Here is a 26,827-nt window from a genome sequence, read left to right as displayed (position 1 = left end):
CACAGCTCTGCCCAGGGAGGTGGTTGAGTCACCATCCCTGGACGTGATCAAGAAACATTTAGATGTTGTACTAAGGGACACAGTTTAGTGGGGAAATATTGGTGGTAGGTGGACAGTTGGACTGAATGGTCTTGCAAGTCTTTTCCAGCCTTGGTGATTCTATGATTCTAAGATCCCAAAGCCATATCCACTGCTTCCCTTATTCTCTTATTGCACTTCTCCATGTCCTCAGATCACCACTCAGCTTCCCATGCCTTGTCTTCTTCTTTCTTCCACTCCTCAACTTTCCCTGAGCTTCCTCCACTATTTCCCTTTACCATCAAACATGCTATAGCCCCTGCTTCAATCCTCTATATCATAAGTCTTTGTCCTCATGTTCTCATGTCACATAGCTGAAAATATCATGGTGCTACTGTGGTGGTATTGCTGAGCACAAGAAGGGTGATGGTAGCACTGAGGCTATGCACACTGCAGCTGATGTGCAGTAATGTGATGGAGAGAGAAGCTGACAGGATCACTAGAAACTTAGAGCCTTGAATAAGTCACTATGAACTTACTTCAGACCCCTCATAAAAGAGCGTTGTCCCCTGCAGTGAAGTAGTGAATTGTCTTCAGCCCTCCTGTTCCAAAGATGGAGGAACTTAACTTTAAGAAACAACCCGCCTTGCGTGATACTCCACCACGTGAGCCCCCTTCCTGTGCCCAGCTGTACACTTTTCTGTTCATTCCATATGCTTTTTGAAAATAGTGAATATAGAAATATTTTATTTGTGCAAAAAAGTCATTTTTGCTGAGTGTAATCAATCCCTTCTGCTGAATAAAATAGACAGAATGCAGTGTGGTTTGTGATGCAAAGGCCTGTTTAAATAATTCTTGGTGGTATATTGAAGTATATGCCAAAGTGAAGTGCATCACGTTGTGTACATAGAAACCTCAGAGTTTCTGCACCCATATTTGCCCAGAGCATTCTTTCCTGTTGCATTTGTATAATTTGCTACTTCAAGTCCTTGTTTATATATTTACCAATCATCCCAGGTGGCCTGGCAATCATAGTAACAGACAAATTTGTAATCTGCAGTAAATACTGTATCCCAAGGTACAAGGTTTCACCACATGAGCTCAGACCCCAATCCAATTTCCAGCACTCAGGAGACTTCATTGACCTCAGTGCTTTTTTCACTGCATTTAATGTATATAGGAATTTAAAGACAGCTCACATGATTAAAATCCAAATTACATACGTGGTTGACATGGACAAGAGGTAGCATTTATTGCAGGTTATGGATGTTCTAAACTACCATGTCTTTTTGATCTTGAACCACAGAACACAAAGTAGTTTCTGGTAGCATCTACTTTTGCTCAACTGAGTGAATAACAAAGCTTGTGCTTCACAACTTTAATGTTTTGTTGAAACAAACAAACAGCACAGGGAAAAACATTTTGCAACAAAATGCTGTTTGAAGTCATGATATCTTACAATTAGCACTACTGAACTTAGCACTCCTTTTCTGCGGGGGCCTGGAGAAGTCACTTGACTTCTCTGTAGGGAGAACTCAGTTATACGGGCACAGATGGGGTCCTGGGCAATGTGATCCAGTGCTTCATCTGGCAGTTTACAACCCTGGCCACAGCAGTGGCGTTGGAACTCAATGATTTCCGAGATCCCTTCCAACCCAAGCCATTCAAGGATTCTAGGATATGTTCCTGTGTCTAGAGCTTTACTGAACTAATTTCAGTGTCTTATCAGTGCTTATAAATATCTCAAGAGCAGGTATCAAATAGATGAGGCCAGGTTCATTTTAGCCTAGCAACAGAACAAGGGGTGATGGGCACAAATGGGAGCTGCCCAGAGAGGTCATGGAGTCTCCTTCTCTGGACATACTGAAAACTGACCTGGATGTTTTTCTGTGCAACCTACAGCAGTGAACCTGCTTTAGAAGGGGGTCGGACTAGATGATCTTCAGAGGTCCCATCCAACCCCTATGATTATGAGATTCTGCAATCCACTGCCTACCTCCATCCTGTTGTTTTCAGTTCTGACAACAACTATGTTTTCAGGCTTCTGTGCGTCCTTACTCAGATTTAAGACTGTCCTTTACTTAAAGCTGAATGCCATAAAAGCCCTTGATGTGATGGTAGTGCTTCTTATTAACAGACATTTAAGTTAATTATCAAGACGACTTGATAACATTTACGTGTCTACAAGTCAATGTTAGAAAACAGATGGCCCAGATATCCGTCTGGGACATTTTTACATAATTGCATGGGATCGGTTACTAAACTTGCTAAGCTGGGATCATGAGATTAAGATAGCCTGGATACTCATGGCTTTTAGCTTGCTCTTGTTACTCACAAATAGTACAGAGGAAGCTTTTAGCTGAGAAGTCAAATGAAATGGTGCGTAAGTTTTTGGTGTAGGATGCTGAGGTACTCTTTTAATATTTTAGGAAAGGTTACCAAGGTAGCGGATGAAGAAGCTGTACTGTTTAAAGAGAGAGGATAGGAAAATAAAAGCTGACAATCTGAGTAATTTGACTGGTGAAATACCAATAAATACCCTTGACCTTAAGTTGGATCAGGGGTGGGAAAATTCTCATTAAGCTGCTCAATTCTTAGTGGGTATTTATCGCAGTAAGAGCAAAATGCCTCTTTTCCTGTGGGTTGGCTACACAAAAGAGAGCCGCTACTCCGGCTGAAATAGCCATTAATGAGAAAATTATGTCTCGAACCTCTGATGTATTTGAAAAGCGAGAGAACATTTTTTCCTGTTAATGGACTAGAAGGCTGTTGAAAATTAAGTGCACAGAAAAAGAGTCCTGAAGCTGCACATGTTGTTATGCAAGGAGACTGCTTCTCTGACACTGGCCTATGTTAAAATCCCTCATTTTCTTGAGGACAGGCAATTGGAAGTTTGCATGTTAGATTTTGCTCTTTTCTACCTGATATCTTCAATTTTGATGTGCTTTATCTCTGCATCCCAGCCTAAAATGGGAGCAGCCTCTCTCATGCTGATCTGTTGGTCTTTTCCCTGAACAAAGACCCTTAATTTCTTGAAAGGTGTAGCACCTTCCTCTCACTCTCTCCATTTTATCTGATAATCCAGAAGACATTTTTTTCAGAAATGTGTTTTTTTCAGCAGTGCTCTAAAATGCTCAGGTTTCAGATCATCTTGAAAAACAAAGAATGATTAAAACCTCAGCTCCTTCCTTGACCTTTTCATGTGCTCCAATTAATTTTTCCCTCCCTCTGCTTCGCCTGCAAACTCCCTGGCTGCACTCTTGCCTGCACTGCCCTGACCTCTTTTCATCTGGCTGCTTTATACCCCACAGATTTCATCCCTGTCCTTCCTGCAGCAGCAGAGCTCATTGCCAGCAAGCTGTTCCTGCCTTGCTCACCTTTACTAACTCATCTCTTCCTCAGCACCTCTATATTTGCCAATATGGATTTACTTATTGATATTATTTGATTTTCTCCCAATTTGAGGCTCTCTTAACTCTGGCATCTTTCTCGCATTCCTCACAACCTGGCAGGACAGATCAGGGAACCACACAAACCATCTCAGCAGGGGAATACAAAAAAGAGAGGCCAAAGGAGGTACTGAGAGGTACTGACAGTACATTAAGGAGGAAGAAAGAGCCAGAGCCCTTTCTGCTCACAGGCACTCCTTCTACAGCTGCTCTTTGTCCCCTCCTCCCTTGCTCTGTTCTCCCCCCCCCCCCCCCCCGCCCCAGCCCTCCCTCCCTGGTCACCTCTGTGGGATCTTCTCACAGCATGCTTGAACCAGGTGGCTTATCAGGGAATACCTGTAAGCCATGAAGACAGATTTCAAGAAAAAACATATTAACTGTTCCACTGGGAATTCACACAGCACCTGAAAGTTGTTGCACTTCCAGGAGAAGCTGGAGAGAGGCTGGCATTTTAAGCATGTATGTCTTCCAAATGCTTGTACCGTCCATGTCTCCAGGGTCCCTCTACGGTGTCTTTGGCACAAGATGTGCAGGGAGAAGTCTGATTGGTATCTTGGGATACTGAGTTCCTGTTGAAAGTAGATCCATGTGAATTCTCACACAAAGGAAAGACAAAACAAAGATGTCGAAGTATGTATTTGTAGGCAAAAAAAGAACATCAAACAACAAAGCAAACTACCACCACTACCAGCAAACTCCCCAAAGCAGCCAAAGAATGAAGAGAAAGAAAATAAAAGCTAAAAAACTGTGATCTCTGAGTTCTCGCATGGTTTGGCTATTTGGAGCTTAGGATGGGAACTATCTATCAAAGTCAATGCTAACCAAATGTAAACATGTATTTTTCAGGCTTTAAAATTTAGCCTTTGATTTTTTTAGCTCTTCTAAGAGTAAGATAAATAGCAATATAATGGGATATATTAGACATCACAACTAGAAGGAGGGAAAAAATCTAGCAGCAGTTTCATGTTGTTCTGGTAATTTGTAAATCATTATGTACTTATTGCCCAGGCCTTGTTTATGTCTGTGCACACAGACCTCATCTTTGTGACACGTCTGTTCAGGTCAAAAGCATCTTTGCAGACCCAAGAAATGCATGTGAAGGGCTGGGCAATGACCTGGTATGTAAAGGAACAGGTCAGATTTTTTTTTTTTCTGCTATGAATACATATGCGTTCATATCTTATCAGCATAATTAGGTCATTTGAGGGTGAGGTTTTCCATATATATACATATATATTTCTAATATAGTATCTAGGCCCACATTTCCCAGGGCAGTGGAAGATTAGCTTCCTCAGTAACAGCGTGGTGCTGCATGTGCTTCCAGGTGACATAGTGTGACCACATTTGCTTGTAGGCCAAGGCCATATCTGGACTCAGCAGGCACTAGAAGCACCAAATGGATGTTTCTTACAAATTCCCTGAAGCAGTATCACCAGGACAGCCACAGCATCATGCAGAACCCTCCAGAGGTATATCTAGAAGCTCACAGATCGGTGTGGTTTCTCCAGAGCTGTGTAAAACCTGAATCACTAGCTCCAACTTCTTTGCAGAGCTGAAAAGTTTGTGTGGAGGTACCTGAGAACCACCTGACAAATTCCTGAGCAACTAGATCTAACTGGGCCTGTTCTGGGCAGGGTGTTTGACTAGGTGACATCCAGAAGTCGCTTCCAACCTGAATCATTCTGTGAATTGATAATGATGCACCTATATCGCATCCAGTTCCACCAGTTCCAGTGTTAGTACCACCTCGATAATACGCTTCACCAAAAATGCTAGGACTGCCCTTAGGTCAAACAAGTAAAAGTTGCACAAGTGTATTGTGGGCTAGTGTCTAAATGCTCAACCCAAGGAATCAGTGGTCCATGCTGTTCCTGAGACAGCTATGGCAAAGTTGATTTTGTCACGTGCATGTGCTGCAGTCTCACCTCCAGGTATACAGTGCATGTTCCGAGTAGTTCTCTGGTACCTGGTGAAATGAGAAAACGTCAGGTTTCTGGTGTAAGAAAGAAAGCATGAGTATTTGATCCTGGTCTCTGAAGAGAGCACCTCATTTGCCAGAGCTATGAAAACAGTGCAGCATTTCCCCATTTAGAACTTCCTAGGTTCTTTTCATAATGCTTCAATAAAAAAGATCACTGCAGTGAAAGGATTATTCATGACTGGTTTCTCAAGTGTGGCCCAGGTCTGTGGCTGGAGTGTGAGCAAGGAGCAGTTCCCTGACAAGCAAACAAGCTGACGGTGTTTAGAAACTCCCTTAGAGACACAGTCCTGTGTTTCATTTCTCATGCCACATGACAAAGAGGAAGAATTTAGGTGGAGCTGATTGTAAAGGAGGGAAAACATGCCATGGTCTTCCTTTAGTTGGCATCCTGAGGACACGAAGGACAGGGTTGTAAAGACGATGAAGAGCACGTTCCTTCTCTTCATTTTGCTGGGAGTAGTAGTATCTGGTAAGAACATGATTTCATTACACTGCTAAAATTAGAACACTGTTGGCTGTTGTACTTTCTCTTGGGAACTTTATAATACATATTTAGGGATCAGACACAGATGGAAAAAATCAAGTAACAATTATTTTCCTACTGAAATAGATTACAGCAGTGGTTGCAGCAGTATAATGAAGAGAATATGACCTCTCACAAGACTTTTTTTGTGGAAGAGGCACTTCAGTGTGCAATAGCTGCTGCTCAGTGTGACAGTTTTGGAGTGGGAAAGGAGGTCAGTTCTGCCAGAAATGCTATCTACTCTTAATATGGTAGCATTGTCCCTTCAAATATTGTTAGCATTTCTATTTGATGAAGTAAAGCTGAACAGAAAAACACTTATGGAGAATATTAGGAGGATATCAGTATTTTTGCTCAGTGTAAAAACACAAAAAGTTTGCCAATACGTACATGTTAGCAACTTAAAATGGATCTACAAACTGCAATCTGTGTCACTGATGGAGTTGCTTGTAGCAAGCTGTCTTCTCAGGTAGCATCACTTGCTCTCAAGAAACTGAAAGAATTTTTCCAATCCTCAGAAACCTGACAGTATTTGGTGTTTTCTTTGATGCCCCCCTGCATTTTGTCAGGGCATTGCCACTGCATGTGAATCTAAACTGGTCCTGAAGAACAGTTTGTCTAACCTATGTGGTTACGGGAAGAGAATAGCTTGAAGATATGACTCAAGCCCTCTGTAAATGTTAATGAATCACAGGTAATTAGGGCTTGAATATATATATACTTCCAAAAGCCGTTCTCATAACTGCTTTATATTGGGCTCAGAATTTGTTAATGATTGGGACTGGTAATTCTGATAAATAGCGTATTAAATTTATTCAAGCACGGTTCATGCAGTGAAGTGAGGAGGTAACCAAGGACTTGTGGAAAAAGAGGGAGGGCTTTTGTAAAATCAGCTGAAAGAAGAAACCATTTAGATACAGTATAGAAAATTTCAGTTAAAAAAAAAGAGCAAAAAGCAAGCACTTATGGTTTAGAAAGACGAATCCTGAGTAAACAGCCAAGGAACCATTCAGAGATAATATGAAAATATAAACTTTTTTCCCCCTACATTTCTAAATGTTATGAATGATTTAATAGACTTTGTAAATGCTTTCTGTCAATGAACTGACTTGTTTTAAGTTCTAGATACTGAACACTGCCCACAGGTTACATTCAGAGCTCAGCTCCATTTGTGATGTATTCCCAGAAAGCACTCTCAGCACAATCTCATTTACAAAGGCAATGTTTATTGACAGTGGTTTCTGGAATCTTTAAGAACACTGAGACAAGCTTAGTCCTTCACTGGGTTTAGGGAAGAGGGACCGTACTCCATGCTTTGCCTCATGGACTCACCTATCACTATTGCGTTTGCTTATTGGGAAGCAAAGACACTAGGACCCAGGGTCTTTGGTCCTATGGGGAATGATTATTTGAGAGTTCAGTAACAGAAGCAGTGTCTGTCACACAAACACAAATCATTTGTAATCTGCTCCAAAATGTCACTAGTGAGTCAGAGAAACAAGATTTTTGATAGTTTAGGGCAAAAATCACCAAGGCTTCTTCTAATGCCATTTGAAACTCTTGGAGCTGATTTCTTCCCTGCAGATTAAAGGCCCTGCCACCATTGAGGAATGGCAATTGTAGGGCTTCTCCGGGGGCTGATGTGGGCCATCCTTCCTCAGCCACATGCGGAGGGGCAGAAGGACGTGGCTCCTTCCCACCATTCAGAGGTGTTGCAACACAGCATATTTCCCTTTGGCATTCCTAAGACTCAGGCTGAGCACCCAGGTGCAAACATGCTGCAGACCTGATGACCTCAGAACAGTCCCCCTAGAAGCTTTTTACCTTGCAGCTGCCCAGCAAAAGAAAGACTTCATGGTACTTTTGCTGCAGTAGTTGCTGGGATATGAGCAGCCTGGCCTTTCGGTGAGCAGGGTCCACTGCTGTCCTGGCATGCAGTGCACGGAAAATTTTACCAACAGCAGCCAGCTTTCTTGGCAAGTGTTTTGGATAAGCCATCAGCATTCTGTCCTTCTCAGTCTCATTGAGGTACGCTGCCAGTTTGGGGATATGAAGGCAATACTCCTTAAACATCAGCTATCTGAGGTGAAAATAGCACAGTACTGAATCAAAGAAAAGATCGATTCTGCTGCCATTAGTAATGGGCTTACTGCAGTGCAAACCACATTTCATCAGCAAAAGGAGAATAAGGGCATTTTGTGCTCAGTGACACCTCCTGGCAGCAGTTGTGTGTTCTTGCCAGTCTGGGTCTCCTGGAAGTAATTTTTCAATCATTTTCATCTTACAGGAAGAAGAACCCCACTGCTTAGGGGCTTACCTGCAACAAGTACTGTTGAAGAAAATGCACCAGCTGGTGTTTCCGTTTATACCTTCAATGTGACTGGTTCTCCATTGTCTTCTGGAGTTGTTGCAATACATCCTACCATAGTAAATTCGAATCCACTTACGGAAGCATTTGCTATTGTATCCACAGGAGATCTTGTATATAGGGTGAGTTTTCTGTTCAGTTTGAGCAATGCTCCGTCCTGTTGGTTCATGGCTCCTGGATTGCTGAGAATTGGCAGTGCACAGTGACTCATCTGTTAATCAGAAAGGTGTTGTAAATGCAGACTGTGGTGCTATTTGGACGTACTGCAGTAGATAGGACAAACGAGTAACAACAGTGATTGCAATTAATTGCATCTAGGCAGAAACCACTCATCACAATAATCACAAGGGTATATAGGACAGAGTTCTGTTTTGTGGGTTTATCTGCAGTTATCTGTAAGTTTTTCAACCTACTTAATATGAAGTTGCCTGTGAATTTAAAGTGGATTGTTTAAATCACATGGAGCTCCTGCTTGGACACTCCCACCTAGAACTGAGATGAGTTTGACTCACTTCCAAAACAGTGTAAGCTGAGTCAGATCAAAGCTGTGTTTAACACTGAATGAGAGCTGTGACCCATGAGGAAGTCACTTGGAGGTACAAAGTTATCACACTTCCACACATCCCTGATCTATTTCTATCGATCGGGTGCTCTTGTTCTGTGTCAAATGCAAGACAGTTTCTATTGGCTCCAGCTAGCTTTCATTGCTGGATAAATTAGCAAGCATTGCCTCACATTTGCCACTGGCAAAGAGTGTTCAGAGGCATGATGCTTGTCACCCCATTGCAGCCCACTTGTGTGCCTGAATCTCAACAGTGATGCTCTTGAGCACCTTTAAAAGATACAGATACATACTGAGTAGAGTCTTAAAAAACAATTTATTATGCTTTTCTGGGTATTTACGAGGAGGTTTCTTGAAAGTTTCTCACTTCCTATGCTGTATTGTATCATTTTGAATTGAAGCTGTCCCTTCTGCTGCAAAATATAGTCCTTTCCTATGCCTGCTCATTCCTGTCCTGTGCCATCTACAAGCTGTGCAGCACTGTGCTTCTTGAGGAGTGGGACTGGAAGACTAATCTGAAGGAAGAATGACCTTGCAAATAGCTAAAAGTCTCTGTCGCTCCAAAGTTCCAGCTTGTCATCATCATTCTTACCACAGTCCCATTACTTAAATTGCCTCTGAGGACTTTGTATAACTTGACTGAACAGTAATTGGCATTGGGGTTTCCTAACCCACTTGAGGAACTGGAATGAGGTGTTTGAGCCAGTGAATATCAGTCATGAGAAATTCATAAAGAAAGCTACATACCAGTTGTGCAAGTTAGCAGTTGACTGGCAACCCACAAGGCAAGGATAAATGCTCATGAGTGTCCTTAGTTAATTTATTTGATGAATTTTGATACTTTTATTTATTTACACTATTTTTAGCGGATTTGTACAACATTTTTCAAGAGTAATGTGGTCCAAAATGAGATTCCTCAGCTCTTCTTACTGCCACTAAATCTTTGCTAAGATACAAGCAATATTTGTACATAAGGTATGGGGCCTACAGCTTAGGTAAGTATCTGTTAGCACAGGCTCTCCTGTATTTGTGAACCAAGCCCTTTTGCAGCAAGCCTGGGCAGTATCACACTTCTTGATATGCTTTGGGGTTTCTGAGAATGTCCTCATTACTGAGATGTAAACACTGTGCTGAGGGAATGAAAATATATTGTGCTCAAAGCTATCTTGATGTGATGCTCCCTCTGCTCCCCAGGACTGAAGGGGAAAGCAAGGAGCAGTGAGACTTCCATGTGGAGTGAGGGGTGGGCAGTTATGGAGTGACTCAAGATGTTGCTCACTGTATCTGCAGCTGCTTCAGGTGTGTGGATGCTGCCTTTGTCAGATAGCACTGCTCCTGCCTGGAACCGGAGTAAACCACTCAAGCCTACACCAGTCCAAAGCCATTCTTCACAAGTGCAACTTCAAAAGAGATCATCTAGATTCACAAAGTTAGCAGCTGCATTTTTTTTTCTTGTAGCAAGAAAGGAAAGTTCTTGCTTCTTTATTAGCTTTCACAGTGATGATTGTAGCATACAACTTTCAGCATACTGCTCTTGCTCTGATCAAGGCCTACGTCCAGGCCTGGGGCCCCCAGCACAAGAAAGGGACTGGTAGACTCGAGGCTCCCTTCCAAGCCAAGCCATTTGATTATCACCTTCTATTTTAAGGGGTGATGTGCAGAGCTGGAAGCCTTTCAAAAAAATCTCAACAAATCAAATATTTGCATTATCAGGCTTACAAAACATAAGGACTGTGTTAATTTTTAATTAGTTCAATTTCCCCAAGCAGCTCTGGTCTCACTTTCATGCGGTGTGCTCTTGCAGCTCATTCCTTCCTGTGGTTTCCTGCAAGTCTTCTCCTAGACCCACTTACAAAGGGAAGGGCCTTGTTCCTGCTGGGCTCTACAGACTCCTGCTGCATGATCCTTTCTGCAAAGGAGATGTGCTTGTGGTCATGAAGGCAACACTCTGCCTTCAGGGCAGGACAGTTCCTGCCGGGCTTTCTGCTCCAAAGACTGTCCCTCACACAATAAGTCCTTGCATTGCTCCACAAAGCCACAACTTTTTGGTCTGCCTGTCCTTTTTTCCTCACATTTCTTGCACTGGCAAGAGCTGTGTCAGTAAGTGGAAGATTATCTAAAATGCTCACTGCTTGTTGATGTTCCTTAGATTCACTCCTATAGACTGTAACTTACATCTCTTGCATGATGTGCTAACAACATTGATTTTTATTTTCAGGTTGTTACCACAGGAAACCCTATCCTAGATTATGAAACTATGCCAAAGCGCTTTGATTTACAGATTTTTGTTGAAGATACTGCTGGGAGGACTGACCTCAACACACTAACTGTCCAAGTAGCAGATAAGAATGAACGTCCTGTGTTTTGGGGAAATATGGCAATTCAAAGTAAGATAATGGTGGCATCTGAAAAGAGCAGCACTCAAAAAGATGGCATCAGATACATAATTTCACAGCACTCAATGCCTGTAGTTAAAGTGGTCCAAACATTTTCCCATAGGAAAACAAAGGTGGAACAGGATGATGTTTCTATCAAAACTTTATTTCACACAAATATTTGGCATGCTTCATCTCCAGAAATGCTCGTTTATTTTTCTTGAAGATTTGACTAAAATTGATTAAGACATTTAAATACATTTGAAGAATGAAAAAAAAAAAGAAAAAGATAAAAGCAGTATTATTTTTTATATGTTCCTTTATTTATATTTGCATGCTTTATCTTTTTGTTTGTTTGTTTTTTGGTGTTTTTTTTTCTTTTTAATGAGATGAAGTGTCCTAGAGATATGAATTGTGAACCCGAAGTTTGATAGGGATGCAGCCTACACAGTATGGATCCATGCTGCAGTAGTTTGTTGAAACTGGACAGATTTGGAGAGGGAAGATAAATTTAAAGAAGTGTACGCTGTGGCTGTGCAAAAATTCGCACACACAGGAAACCAGGTTTGCTTTCAGGTCACAAAAATGCAAAAAGGAAAAGTCTGCAACAGCATCAACAACGAGGCTGGGTGTCTGGATCCACAATAGCACAAGGACATTTGATTGTACAATCATTGAATCATTTGAGTTGGAAGAGACCCATAAAGGCCATCTAGTCCAACTCCCCTGCAGTGCACATGGACACCTACAGCTAGATCAGGTGCTCAGAGCCCTGTCCAGTTTGACCCTGAACGGGGCATCCACCACCTTTCTAAGCAACCTGTTCCAGTGCCTCACTGCCCTTATTGTAAAAAACTTCTTCTTTATATTGTTTTTTTTTTTCTTAGTATGAGAATATCACACTCATCTGCTCACGGTAGGTGTTTGGGAGGGCTGACCAACCCCCAGACCCAGAATGGCAGTGCTACACGGGCTGCAGCTGACTGTGTGGGTTCTGCTGGGCTGTCCCCAGGTTGAGCTCAGCACAGCACGGCCACAGCACAGCCACTTCTCCAATGCCAATGAGCATGTGGGTGCTCCGTTCCATACAACATTTAGTTTCTAAGGCAAATTAGCTTCCCCGAGGGAAGAGGCTGTGTCATCTTCTCAGTGTTGAGGCTGTCTTGTATATCATGGGTGCTGATGGAATCTAATAATAATTAAATGTGACACTTAAGGGGATTGGCACAGCATGAAACATACTACGTGAGAGCTTGTTACAAATAAGTGCATCAGCTTAACTCTCAGCTAGAGCTGCCATAAATTGGTGAGCACAGATGTCTGATCTGTCTAACTGCATGGCTGTAGTTAACAGTACCAGCCACAATTAGACACTAATTGCGCATTCGCTGGTTATTAAAAAGCATCTCCCTCTCATTAAACCTTATATTTGTATTGTTGTCCTCTGGGAACAACTCATTACGCTGCTCTGGGGTTCCCACTGCCGTGATGAGAAGCAGCAGTCAGCAGGGGTCACAGCAGCAATTAATAGTCCAGAAATGCCAGGTTCAGCAGACACAAAGGGCAGAAAGCAAATAATGGGATCTAAGGAGCTGTTGTTCCACTCATCACTGTGCCTGAGCCAGCTGCGGGTGGCTGAGTGTGGGGCAGCAAAGTTGTGGAGGAATACCCCTTACTCTAAGTAAGGCAGGAGATTAAGCACAGGCCGTCTACCATGTATTCACTCCACAGATGCAAAGGAAAAGTATAAATGAAGAGGAAAGGCTTTGAAGTCTCCTGGCAGGGGGCAGGGGAGGGTGTGAAGGGGATGGGGATGGAGAACAGATCACGTTCTCTCCATCTGCATGGTTGAGACAGACATGTATCTACAAAATGTGGTTGTGCTCCATACCCATTGAGCAGCTCAGGGAAGACCTTCTTTACAGATCAGTCTGTCTCAACTATCAGTGAGGGATGTCTACACATTTTTCCTTTTAATCTTTTGAGTGTTTGTGTTCATTCCTGTGAGAATTTTGATAGGGGCTGGTGAAGTGAGAGCACACATCAGACAGTAATGCACCCAGACAGCTTCAGAATGTCAGTCTTCTTGCTAGTGTGCCCTTCATTATTGTGCAATTAACACTGTGTGCACTTCTATCCATGCAGCTGTGAGGATCTATGTCTTGGAAGGAATGCCTCCTGGACTCATCTACAGAGTCAATGCAACAGATCCTGAAAACAGTGAACTCAAAGTAAGCTGAGGAAAAAAAAACCAGAAATTATATCAACCGCTGCATCTGAAGTGCTAATTGCCTCTTCCAACAACACACTTCATCATCAGGAACACTGGAAAAGGTTGAAGCGTTGTCAATAATAAACTGAGGAAATCTAGCCTCAATGTTTGAACACAAATTGTATTTTGAATTCTCAGCATTCCAAAACTAAGGGGCACTAAAGGCAGAATTTGATGCAGTTAATCAGAGATACAGCAGGAATCATGTATTTAAAAACAAAAAATGGCTTCAGAACATTTTTAGTAGATTATAGTGACTGAAAGCATGTATAGTTTTTAATCTTCTATGTCACAATGTAAATTCTTTCATATGAGACAGTAAGGAAACTGGTCACAAGGCAATGGAATCTTATTTTTGTGACAATCCTGGGGCACACTGTGACCCTCAGTTAAGCAAATGGATTAACATATTGGAAAATACTCTGGATATCAGCAAAAATCCCTGGGAAATGATAACTTTGTTTGCAGAAAGGAGAAAAGTAGCAGCAATTAGCTAAGAATTGTTTTGCAGCTCTGTCCTGTTGGGTGTTGTTACATAAAAGAGCACATTCAGGAGCTGGACTCAAAGAGGGAAATGCATCTATGTGTTTCCATGCTTCATCATGCAGTTCCGGGTCAGACACTGTGCTGTGCCTCGGCCCTTATACAAAGCAGTCACGACCAGAGGGATGCTCAAACAAAATGATGGAGAAAATAATTCATTCTCTTCTTCATTTCAGTATTCACCACTCCCTGAATCAGTGCCATTCCAGGTCTTGGAAAATGGAGACATTTTTTCAAGAAAAAAAATAGATTACGAGAAGGATCCACACTGGTGAGAATTTCTCTTATTCACGTGCTTGCAGTAGGCAATGCTTTTCTATGTAGCCAAAGAGTGATTCTTGCTTTGTTTTCTTATTTAACAGCTATTTTTTAAATATAACAGCGACAGATCCAGAAGGACTAAACTCTACTAGAACAGTGAATATAAATATAATTAACATCGATGATGAAAGCCCTTACTTTACCACGTGAGTGAAAAACTTCCATTGCACTGAGAATGTAGATTTACATAGCTTTACTGCCTTGGCACCACCGGGAGGCTGTCACAGAGGGCAAACTAATACAGCAACACAGTACTACCAAGAACAGTGTTTTCATTTTGTTATGTCTCCTATTCTTTTACTGAAAAGATTTGCTTTCATTTCCCTTTTTTATTATTTGTATTTTTATTAGTTTTAAGTTTTCTAGGTTCTGCTCTGGCGCTAAGGGCAGCCAAACAGGCTTGTTGTACTTGTTAGCAAGTAGAGGTCAAAGCTATGCAAAGACCTTTGGACAAGTTTAGACAAAGGCCTGTTCTAGCCCATGTGAGTACAATCATACAGAACTCTTCATGCAGATGTGTGTTTCTCTGTAATAATGTTTATTCATGCAGAAATGTCTAGACATAAGAAGGTCTCACTTTTGATCTGTCTTTTCCTCTTCTCCTCAGCCACACACACTTGTAACGACCTTAGTCCTCTTTGAAACATTGCCATTCCTGTCTCTGTCATAAGCAGGAAATTGTGGTATCATAACACAGAAGTCAGAAATAGCTTTTGAAAATAAATGGAGCTTTAGTTGAAATAAAGAACGTTGTTGAAAATTTGAGAAATAGAAAAGAATAGCTATGTGCTACCAGGGGGCTATTTTTTGTGGTGGGAAGCACAGTGAACAAATGGTTTCTGAATCAGGAAGTTGACAAGCACAGTTCTTACAGAATTAGTCTGATTCTGCAGTTGATTTATCTCTGTCGTTCTGTGTGAGACACTAATTAGATTCTAGATGTTCTCTTTATGTCTTCTGATCCTGAGGCTGTAGAAGGTCCCCAGGGGGAGTATTTATGGTGAGATCTCACCTGCCACCTATGCAAAGAGCTGGCAGCCCGAGGCTTGGACAGCTACACTCTTTGCTGGGCAAAGAGCTGGCTGCAGGCTGGGCCCAGGGAGTAAAATGGAGTCAAATCCAGTTGGTGACTGGTCGCGAGTGATGTTCCCCAGGGGTTGGTACTGGGGCCTGTTCAGTATTTTACTGATTATTTGGATGAGGGAATTGAGAGCACCATCAGTAAGTTTGCAGATGACACTAAGCTGGGAGGAAGCGTCAATCTATGTGTGGTAGGAAGGCCCTACGGAGGGATCTGGGCAGGCTGAATCACTGGGCTGAGGCCGATTGTATGAGCTACAACAAGACCAAGTGCCAAGTTCTGCATTTTGATCACAACAACTGCATGCACTGCTACAGGCTTGGCTGGGGCAGAGTGACTGAAAATCTGCATGGAGGAGAAGGATCTGGGTGTGTTGACTGACGCTTGACTGAACATGAGCCAGCAGTGTGTTCAGGTGACCAAGAAGGCTAGTGCCTGTAGTCAGCTGGACAGGGAGGTGGGTGTACTCAGCTCTGGTGAGGCCGCACCTCAAGTGTTGTGTTCAGTTTTGGGCCCCTCACTACAAGAAAGACATTGAGGCTCTGAAGCATGTCCAGAGAAGGGCAATAGGGATGTGAAGTGTCTGGTATACAAGTCTGATGGGGAGTGGCTGAAGGATCTGGGATGGTTTGGTCTAGAGAAGAGGAGGCTCAGGGGAGGCCTTATTGTTCTCTACAACTGCCTGAAAGGAGGCTGTGACAAGGGAGGTCGGCCTCTTCTTTCAGGTAACAGTGATAGGGCAAGAGGGAACGGCCTCAAGTTGAGCTAAAGGATGTCCAAGTTGGCCATTAGAAAACATTTCTTCTCAGAAAGAGTGGTGAGGAGTTGGAACAGGCATGGAGGCGATGGAATCACCATCCCTGAAGGTGTTCAAGAAATGTGTAGATGTGGTACTCAAGGACATGCTTTGGTGAGTAATGTTGGTGGTAGTTGGACAGTTGGACTGGATGATCTTAGAGGTCTTTTCCAGTGTTTATGGTTCTAAGTCCATGTAGCACCTGGACCACGCCAAGAAGTCACTGGGCATTGGTTTGGAGCAGTTCTCTGGGTGCTGTGTAGGTTGAGGTCAAGGATCCAGACCTTGGTGGCAGAGCGATAAAGAACCTGGAGAAATGGAAGAATGAAATATTAGAGAAAGATATGGGTATTTTTGTTGTTGCTTGAACTTCAGGTATGAAAAAGGTTAACAGCTCTATCCAGAGTGCTTTATAAGCAGCAGGAATCCACTTGCCAGTGCCAACAATTGCACATTGTGTTCTAGACTGATTATTTCATCCAAATGTTGCCATTTCTGTTTATTTATCTTTATGTCTGGAATGCCGAAGGAGCTCTTTTAAATATTTATCTAGTTGTTCAAGACGGTGAGTGGAGTATCCATAACACCTAATGTCTAAGACTCAGTTGCTGTATGACACAAATAAGGCATGGTATTTGTTTGAATCTTTTCCCTCTTAGAGGGACCGAAAATAGAAGCCGAGTTTGTAAAGAGCTTGAAATTAAATTACTCTGTGAGCTGTCCTCACTACGCACATGCATGCCCTCACCCTGCTAAAATGTGAGCTGCATGCTGGGACTATGTGTTTTCTGACACTATAATAATTAGTGCTGAGATGGGAGTTGGGAAACTTGACAAGTTAGCAAACCTTCTTTATTTTCTCCTGATCAAAGCTGTCAAGAGCAGAGTTTCAAAGGGTCTTTCTAATTGTTCCCGTGGTATATGCAGGCACATCTGTTTTTGGTGTTCACAACACTGCATCAGCATTCACCCTTTTGAAATTCTGGCTGCTAAAATCAGTGGAAAACTTGTGGAGTCAAAAAAACAGAGGGCAAGAAAACAAATCCGTGCTTTCTTCGCAATTATATTACAGTGTCTAAAAGGTCTGCTTGAACTGTGTTGTAAAATACGACTGGCAAGTGGTGGGTCTTCTGACAACAGGACACAGTCCAGACATGGCTGTGTAGGAGATGGCTCCAGCTCCTGCCCAGCTGTATGAGCCTTCAGTGTAATAGGCATTTCTTGAGAATGGCCCACTCCTTCCTGAGAGATCTGTCTGGTGGCGACAAGGCAATGGTACATGTAAGGCTGGCGGGGCTGTGAAGATAGAGCTGCAGAGAGAGGTCAGAGTTGTGATTCCTCTCTGGGGCATAGGGCTCATGTCTTCCTGAACTAGGAACTATGCACTAGTCTGTTTGTGGTGGCACAGTTTGAAATGCACAAAAAGGCTTCTGTCTTGAAAGGTGTTCCTAATGCTTCTTTGAACCATTCAGCGTCTTCAACTCCCTTTGACTTTTAGAAGTAGATGTTTTGTGTTTGTGCACTTCAGGAGAATAAACCACCTTTCACATAGTCTGCACAGTTTTCGTATACTTGTCCATACCTGTTTTAGCACATGGGTCAAGTACCATAAGTGCATACTTTAGTGCCTATGTGCACATTCAGTTGCAACCATTATAAACAATCCTACACAATTGTCTGCCAGACCATATCTGAGCCATAAAACTCACTACATGGGAAATCTGGGAGCACTGGCATGACAAACAGCATCTGTATTTAAAATGAATCAGACAGACGTTGGGAAATTGGAGCAACATCACGGGGACATCAGCAGGGCACCCACAGGAATGTTCTTTATTGCCTCTACCTGAGGAGTAGCTCATGCTTTTTAGTAATGCTGTTGCACCTCATATGCCTCCAGCATTCACTCCAAAATATAACTGTTACTGCTTCTATTTTTGTTTTTCTCCTGGAAAATAACAGAATTTACAGGAAATGACAGGTTGGTGGTTCTGCAAGGAGACAGACTGCTTGACTGAACAGCCCTGTCCATCTTCAGTTTCCACAATTCCGTGAAAGTCAAATTGCAGTCACTATGAAAAAGTTGCAGAGAAGGGGAAGGACAGTTATTTTTGCAGCTCTGTCATGCTTAATGCACACATTGCAGCTCAGCTGCTGCTGCAGTCCAGCTGGCAGAACCACTGACTGGGATATTGACTGTGACAACTCCAAGCTCAGCATGGCCAAATGCTTTACCTCTACAATTGGTTGCTCAGCTAAGTCTGTGCTCAGCTGCTCTTGCAAACACAGGCAGGCCTTTTGCTGAATGAATGTTGCTTTCTTTTGTAGAAAACAAAGAATCTACAGGATTCCTGAGGAACAAAGCCCAGGAACTGTTGTTGCCAATATAACAGCTAAAGATCCTGATGATGAAGACTCTCCTAGCAGACTTTTCTACAGCATCCAGTCTTCTGACACATATTTCTCCATAAATCCATGTAAGACAAACAAAAACATACTTTCTGACTCTCTCGAAAAAGAGAGTGGCCACACAGAAGATGTTTTTGCCTGATTGTTTCTGACTTTCTTTAGTGTCTCTCCCTATAAAAAAGAAATTCTCAGCATGTTTTTAGAGCCAAGTTCTTCCATCAGCTGAATAAAATTAAGTAAAATATATTGAAGAAAGTAAACCAAAGGTGATTTATTGACAAATGTTTTTTTATGGCTGGAGATTGATGATTCCTTAAGTGGAAGTTGAATCAGCTGCCTTTTTCTCTAACAGTTGTAGTACTTTTCTGGGGCTCTTGCAATGGCTGCAAGTACTTGGACCACAGCTTGCTCTCTCCTACATGAAATCTGCTCTAGCACTGTGATGCACAAAATCTGCTGCTCAGCTTCATGGCTTTATCCATGCCCCTATTCAGGTGAGGCCATTCTAAAGAGTCATCTCCTGTGTGCTGGTCCCAAGTCCCTATGCTCTCTGGGATGCACCCATGTCTGTCCTGAGGATTTTGCTCCTAGAGCTGTAATTCAGCTCTGTCCCTCATCTGCAATTGTTTTAAAGATGTTTATCACAGTGGTAGAATATGCCACCCAGCTGTGGGATATCAAGATTATCCTCACATGCTTTAGATTCCCTGTGCCCTTTGGCTGTGCATTGCTACTATCCCTCTCAATTACACTCCAAAAGGTAGAGGATATACAAACTGTTCCTTTATCTCCTCAGGACTCTGGCAACAGTATTGTGTTCTGCCAGAACAATCTTCTCTTTTTTGGATAGAAGCTAACAGAATTGAAAAAGTAATTAATTGAATGGCTGATCAGAGCACTTGACACAAGCCGAGAGCAGATCTTTTGATATATGAGTAGATTTAGATATGGTGAAGTGTGCTTGAAATACAACAGCAGAAAGTTAAGCCATCTCACTAGTTAGAGAACAAGGACAGCATGGCCTGCTCATTGTGCTTGCTGCTTGGTGAGTGCACTCAGCTCTGACTTGCACCATTTCCTTGAGAGTGTAATGAAATCTAAGTGCTTTTCAAGCCCTCTGCTGAGGTTGCCACTGGTGTATTTTTGAGCAGTGGGTATTTATCTATGACAGGCTTACGCAGAGCTATCGAAGCCATTTTGTATCATTTTAAAAAGTAGTTAAACCAGTCATAATTTCTGGAGAACAAAAGACTTCAGCTTGCTACCTGTCTGCTGAGCTACCCCGTCCTCCCACAAGTACGCCACGAGTGTTTACTGCCTCCCCTGAGGGTGAGCATCTAACTGCTGGCTGCTTTTCCCCAGCAACTGGAGTGCTGCAGGTATCCGGGAGAATCGACCGCGATGTCCTTCCCCTGCAGCTCCATCCCAATGTCTCCATGATAATCCGGGTGGAGGACAGCCCTCGTGTGGGGCACTCCAGTGAAATGGAGATCACAGTCATCATTGGAGACATCAATGACAACCCACCAGAATGCAATCCCTCCACCTTCAGGTACTGATGCTCTGATTGCCTTAGTACTGCCTTGTTGCCACAGCCCAGTGCCCAGTGTAGGGCACATCGCTTAGGGTCCTCAGATCTCAGAGCCTCTTGTCATATATGTCTGTGCAAAGTAAACTAGTCATGGACTTTGCCGTGGCTCTGAACTCTCTGAGGCCTTTGTGAGGTTTTCAAGAACCATGGAGATGTGGCACTGAGGGGTGCAGTTAGTGGACGTGGTGGGGATGGGTTGGTGGCTGGACTAGATGATTTTAAAGGTGTTTTCCAACATTAAAGAATCTATGATTCTATGATGATCAGCTGGCTTATGTTTGTAGATGAGGATATGACATTATCTCAATTTCACAGAAAGACTGAGGTCAAAATTGTCCATCTGAAGTGCTGGATGTCCCATGCTGTAGGGGGCACAGCACTGCATAGGGTAGTTCCCAAAGTACTGGACTGTACAGTCCAAAGATGGACTGTTCTGCAAATAAAGATCCAGCATCTCATGCCAAGGCCTCTGCAGTGAGATATTCCTGGTTAGTGGGTGTCTGTTTAAATTGTTTGCTCACTAGCTAAGATAAATGTCTTGTGTTTAAATCATGTAGTTTTATGAACTAGCAGGAAAAGAATCCAATTCTTCAGAGCACTGCTTGGTTCCAATGTCCATGATGACAGCACAACAGTCTCTGCGGTCCATTGAGCTCAAACTTTCATCTGAATGAGGCAAAAGTCTTCAGGGGAGAAATGAGAGACTGTATATAGGGATTGTACAAGGGAACATCAGGGCATAATGGCATTTCAGTTAGTTCTTTATTCTTTTATGTCTTACTTTCTTGATTAAGATAAAATCGGCACCCTCTATTACCAGTTCCATCACATGCGTCACTGAGACCATCACTGTCAACAGCAGGGCCAGAAACACTAGCTTTACAAGGCAGCAGAATGATCCAGGTATTAGTTAAGTAGAAAAGAATGAACTTCTCATCAGGAAAACATTATAATGTAATGAAAAAATGAGTGTTGTAAAGATGTTTTGAAATACAAATCAGGAACTGAAATAATCTTGAGCATTAAAATCTCATGGTGCCTTCTGTAGTTCAGTGGATTTTCAAGGTCTTGGTTTTGGGTCTGTGTGCTGCTCATTACATGGGGCTGTTATCCACCACAGCATATGGTTCAGATTCTAGATTGCTTCATCAGCTGTTGTCTATTTAGATCTGGGATTTCATTTAGAAAATAAATGGAAGTACGTCGATGTTTTGGCATGGACTATAGGAAGAATTCAAGAGGAGAAATATAAGGAGCTCTGATGGGAAACATGTTTCTTTTAAACAGGAAAGAAATAAATGAAAATACTACTGCTGGGATAGTTCTTCTTGATCTCAGAAACAGCTGTAAAGATATTGATGTTGATCCACCAAACAATCTATTTAGTTTCACTGGATTATCTGGTTTTGGAAGCAACAACTTTGCTCTGGAGTCTGCTGAGTCCGGAAGACTTGTGGTCAGTCATTTGTAGCTTTATGTCAAGTGGACTCGCTGTAGAAAGCATCTTATGAGTTTTCACAAAGGACATTTCTTACTTTGGAGTTTTTGCCTATACAAGAAAAAGGAATTACTGTAATTCATGTTGCAACAGAGTGAGTTGGTGAGAATGATTTGATTAGATGTAAGCTACAGACCCTTTAATAGGATGGTTTCTATGGATCCTACAGAGTTTGGAAGACAGAGGGCTGTTTTAAATCAAAGTGCTAGATAGGAGTGAAAAAAAAAGTTTTTTAGGGCATGTGAAGCACCAACTTTGAAATGGTTAAGCAAAGCAATCTGATACCATCTCATACCTATTTATTCACGATAGATCATGGAAGATCTTTCTCTCCAATGTGAAGGACTGCAATATGGTAAATGTGGTAAATATTCACAAAAGTGTGGTGGGATTTGTACTTTGTGTGATTTGACGTGTCAAAATATGACTTCCTTATGCTAATAGCTACTGTAAAATTTGCATTTGCCAGAATCCCCACCAGCTGCTGGACATGTGCAGTGACGGTTGCTTTGCTGCTTTAAAAAGAACCACAGACAAATACAGAAAAAAGAAACCCCATGAACTGTAGAGAGAGCACAGGCATTCTGCCTAAAAGACAAACGTGATAGGTGCAGTAAAATGATTTTGTATGACTAACGCTAGTTTTTTCTTAGAAGCATGTATGTGAATGACCACCATCCTTAGCTGCTTCATCTGCCAGCACACAAGACATTTTCAGTGCTGCACAGGATACGATTGTTGTCATCTCTTTGATCACTGTGCTTGTGTAATGTAATAGGCTATCTGAAGCGTCCCATCTCTCCAGGAGTTTTCCGATAGACAAAAAGCAGTGGATGCCTGTGCTTTAATCTCACTGCCCCAGAATTTATGAGGCTCCTGCAGAGAGAGAGTTCAGGAGATTAGGATTTGAAGCTCTATATGAGCCACTGTTTAGTAGCTATTTGGTTCCTGGATAAACAGTTGTGGCTGAACCTGATACCTTTAATATAGGTCTGCACACCTGAGCTCAAGGAGTAACTATTGCTATTTAGCAATCACAGGCCCGTGTTGAGCCAACAAAGGGCATGGTAAATAGCCAGCTCATTACATGCACTTGGAATTAAGCAGGTAAAAGGCAAAGACCCTGTGCTCAAATGATACAAGTTCCTGCACTAAAGGGGAAGACAGGCAGAAGGAAAGTGTTTTGAATTGCCAAGGGACCCCAAACCATGAACATGAAGGATAAGCCTGAAATTCAATCCTGTAATTGATTTATAGCCTGTATTACTCCTACGGGACTATTCTGGGTATTCAAGAGGGAGACCACATCTACAGCATGCTGAGAAAACTGATCACCATCATGAGTGCTGTGACTTCATGTAAGAGAGTATAAATACAATTGTGTTTCTTTTTAATTTAGATGACTGAAAGTATTGATTTAGAAAATCCATCTAATCCAGGAGTTGAGGTTTATTCTTTGACTGTCAGGGTGCAAGATATCGCCTCTCCTAACTACTCAAGCAAGTATCCTCTTTACACATTTTTAAAAATATTTTTCTGTGCTGCAACAGCATGGAGAGAGGAGTACCATATGTATTTTGAATATATGCATGAGAAAATTTCACAGCCATACTTAACTATGATTTCATCTTGTGTTATATTTCCAGATACCATTTACATTTATATCAGGATAAAGCCAGTGAATGAATTTTTTCCAGTCTTCAGTAGTCCATCATATGAATTTTATGTTCCAGAAATTACGAAAGGTACAGTAAGTAGCACTTACATGATAGGAGCAGCATTGTCATGCTGACAAATACACTTTTCTCCAAACATGTTTTCATTTATTTGAATGAGGAGAATTGCTCAAAGCTCCTGTTCAGCTGGGGTCCTGTACAATTGCCTAGTACCCCTAAATAGACAAAACTGGCAAGAACTCCAGTTGTACAGATAGAAATCGAGACAGACAAATTCAGCAATTATAGAAAAAATCTGGGACAGAGCCGAGAACTGAACTCAGATTTCTTGTTTGAGATTGTCTTTCTGCTCTTGCTAAATTAGCATTTTGAAAGGACTGCGGTAGCGCAAAGAAACCATTGTACACTGTACATGTAGACCATGGTACAGATGAGAGAGGACTCCCTTGGCCCAGGCATGGTGTTCAACTGTCACCCCACCATCCCTTTAGACCTAGCTCACCAAGGAGGCACAGTGGGATAGGGGTGCTTGGATGGGAAGTGTGTGCTCCAACAGGCAGTGTAGCTCCTCAGGCTGGAGCCAAACTTTTTCCCGTTTCTGTCACAGTCCAGGGACAATTGCTGCAAATGTGGCCTTAAACCCTAATCCAGAAGCAAGATTTGCATTTGTCTGTGCTGAGCTCCATAACTGCTGTTTCAAACTCTCCAGAGAGAAGAGCAACAATTTTTTCTCAAGTTATTCCTCCAACTCAAGCCAGTGCTTGGACACTGGAAATAATTAGTGCGTGTTGGTGCCAGGCTATGGGGTAGCCCTTGCCACCAGAGAATTTCTGCTGTCGTTCTCTACAGATTCCTTGCATTGTGGTATTCATTGTTAGCAGACACATACATGGGAGCCAGACCCAATATGGTAAACTAGTGTTTCTCATGCCTTTGTTTTACTTCTTTGGGGTGAAAAATTCTAGAGCAGATATGTAGTTACACTTTTATCAAGCTTTGGCAGGAAAGAGTATTCTGTAATTCCTTCTCCTCTAAGTTTAAAATGTTAATGAAATATGGATTATCTTCTTCTTAGTTGGATCCACTATTGGAAAAGTGACTGCCAGCGATGCAGACTGGCCGCCCAGTGTCATCACTTATTCCATTATAGCTGGAGGAGGGACCAAGGATTACACAAATGCATTCTGGATCAGCCCAATTAATGGAGATGTGAAGATTTTAGAAAGATTAGACTATGAAACAACCCAGAAACACTTTTTCACAGTGCAAGCCTCAGACCAAGAGAAGACTGCAACAGCATCTGTGAGTAAACCCACTCTACTTCTCCTCCTTGTCTCTCTTCTTGACAAGAATACTTTGAGCATCCTCTGTCATGACCTTATATTTTATTTTTTCACATCTGGTGGGAGGTGGATGGGTTCTAGGCCTGCTTCCTATTCCAGCCAAGTACTGCCCATGGAGACACTAGGAAGGAGGTACTTAATCTCTTTATTACCTGTTATATTTCAAGGCAATCATTAAGGAAAACTTAGCATCAGGAACTTGTAATCGTGACAGGTTTATCTGTTATATATTAAAATCCAACAAACACAAAAGGACAGAGCTTAGAGAGTAGTAAGCTTTTTCTCTCAACCAGATAACACCAGCTGACATTAAAAAGATCTGGTGTAACAAGGGTGCTTCCAGACATGCAGAAGGCCATTACCAGCATTTCTCTTTCAATCTGGTCGGTCTATAAGGAATCTTCATCGCTTCCATGGATCCTGCCCTGAATTATTACCAAATTGTACTGAGAAGCCTAAGCAATAATTGTGAAGCAATTTGAGACACTGGAAAGAAAGTTTAATGAATACCTGGAAATATTTATCATTTCTACTATAACACACCTCAGGTAATTCAACTAGACAGACAGATCAGAGTGAAATCCCTGTGGTTTTGGAATATGATTCAAGTTAAGGAACCTGTTCCCAAAAGAGTACTGGTCACAAAAAGAAGTAAAGGTGTAAGGAACATTTATGTTTTCTGGTTGAATCTAGTTTGGAAGAGAGGTTCATTTCTCTTCAACTGCTGCTGATTTAAAGAGCAAAACTGGCAAAGCCAAATAGTTTTTGAAGTTAATAAAATTCTGGCCCAATACAGATGAAGACCTTCAGCTTTTATTATTCTTTCCTTTCAGGTAACTGTCAATGTTTTGGAAGTAAATGATGAAGAACCCATTTGTTCACCAAATTTCTATTCATTTCAAATCCCAGTCAGTTTAGCAGTTGGGACCAATGTCAATGGCTTCAGGATTCAATGTCAAGATCGTGATTCTGATCCCAGGTCTTTCCGTTACTTCATTGAAGGTATTGTGTCACAGTGTGTGATCTGTGAACTGAAAACAGTGCAAAAGTGCTTGAATATTGATGGTTCAATTTGATTTGTAAATAAAAATCTAGCACAGTTTGTATGCTGCTTCTTATGGAGAGCTAATTGTGATCCTCAAGCTTCACGCATCATTATTTTGCTGCTTTTGTAAAGAGATGACTCTATAAGTTTGCTGCCATCTAGAATGATGCCATTGCACATTTGGATTGCCTACCACATTAATTAACCACAATTAACTGCATTATTGACAAGGACTTCAGTAGAATGAGGGATATATCTTAATGGTTAAATTTCACTTGCAATTAAAGTTGAGTAAATCTTGAGAAATGAAGGTGATTTCTGTTACTCTGTGTAGCTTTCACTTAGATAATGGCACGTGGTTCAAAATAATTGATCAAACCTGCATGGTCTAGTTCCATGCTGCATGTACTAAAACCCTGTTATTAGAAAGAATGATTGAACCTATTAATCAATTGCATCCATTTGAAGAAGAGTATGGATTGGTATTCAGCTTCACAGTAAAAGGGAATACACTCTCTTGGGTGAATTTATTTTGCTGTTGCTGATTTTGTAGCTGAGGTTATTGACTTACACTGCTGAAAATTTAATTGTAGTTGCTGGCATGATTTTGGTCTGTGCCAAGAAGTACAGCCTCAGAGAAATCCTGGGCATTGCTGCAGAGCCCAGGACCTTGCTGGGTGCAGTGTGTAGGGGCCCTCTAGAGTGCAGGCCTTGAGGTTTGGTTATAGAGACGTGATCTGTGCTGTGCAGTTGGTCTTTGAGCCAGAGAGCTGTTCATGGCGTCATTATTTGCTGCACAGTAGATGTGTCCTTCAAAATCACCTCAACTCTGGAGCTCTGCAAGGCAAAATAAGCAGACCCAAGGTACTTCTGCTACCTTTCTATGGCTTTGATTTCTTTTGGGTCTGGTCAGTCCAAAGACTGCACAGGTCACCAGCAGATCTCCAGTAACCTGAACAGAGAATTAAGAGATGAA

The 26,827-nt window shown here is 42.0% G+C and overlaps 1 protein-coding gene across 1 annotated transcript in view; it reads left to right on the top strand.

The window, feature by feature from the left end:
- Nucleotides 1–5,748: 5,748 nt before the first annotated feature.
- CDHR3 (cadherin related family member 3) overlaps nt 5,749–26,827 on the top strand; it is a 33,748-nt gene continuing 12,669 nt past the window's right edge. Inside the window, exons 1-13 of the mRNA XM_052680932.1 lie at nt 5,749–5,917; nt 8,259–8,461; nt 11,120–11,288; nt 13,422–13,507; nt 14,268–14,362; nt 14,454–14,558; nt 18,618–18,766; nt 20,061–20,250; nt 21,577–21,745; nt 23,187–23,286; nt 23,434–23,532; nt 24,539–24,765; nt 25,640–25,808. Coding sequence (XP_052536892.1) covers nt 5,809–5,917; nt 8,259–8,461; nt 11,120–11,288; nt 13,422–13,507; nt 14,268–14,362; nt 14,454–14,558; nt 18,618–18,766; nt 20,061–20,250; nt 21,577–21,745; nt 23,187–23,286; nt 23,434–23,532; nt 24,539–24,765; nt 25,640–25,808 — 1,870 coding nt within the window. The 5' untranslated portion in view covers nt 5,749–5,808. The remainder of the gene's footprint in view (nt 5,918–8,258; nt 8,462–11,119; nt 11,289–13,421; nt 13,508–14,267; nt 14,363–14,453; nt 14,559–18,617; nt 18,767–20,060; nt 20,251–21,576; nt 21,746–23,186; nt 23,287–23,433; nt 23,533–24,538; nt 24,766–25,639; nt 25,809–26,827) is intronic.

This window comes from Tympanuchus pallidicinctus, unplaced genomic scaffold, assembly GCF_026119805.1.
Source record: "Tympanuchus pallidicinctus isolate F22 unplaced genomic scaffold, pur_lepc_1.0 scaffold19, whole genome shotgun sequence".
NCBI lineage: Eukaryota > Metazoa > Chordata > Aves > Galliformes > Phasianidae > Tympanuchus > Tympanuchus pallidicinctus.
This window is presented reverse-complemented; position numbering and strand designations above follow the sequence as displayed.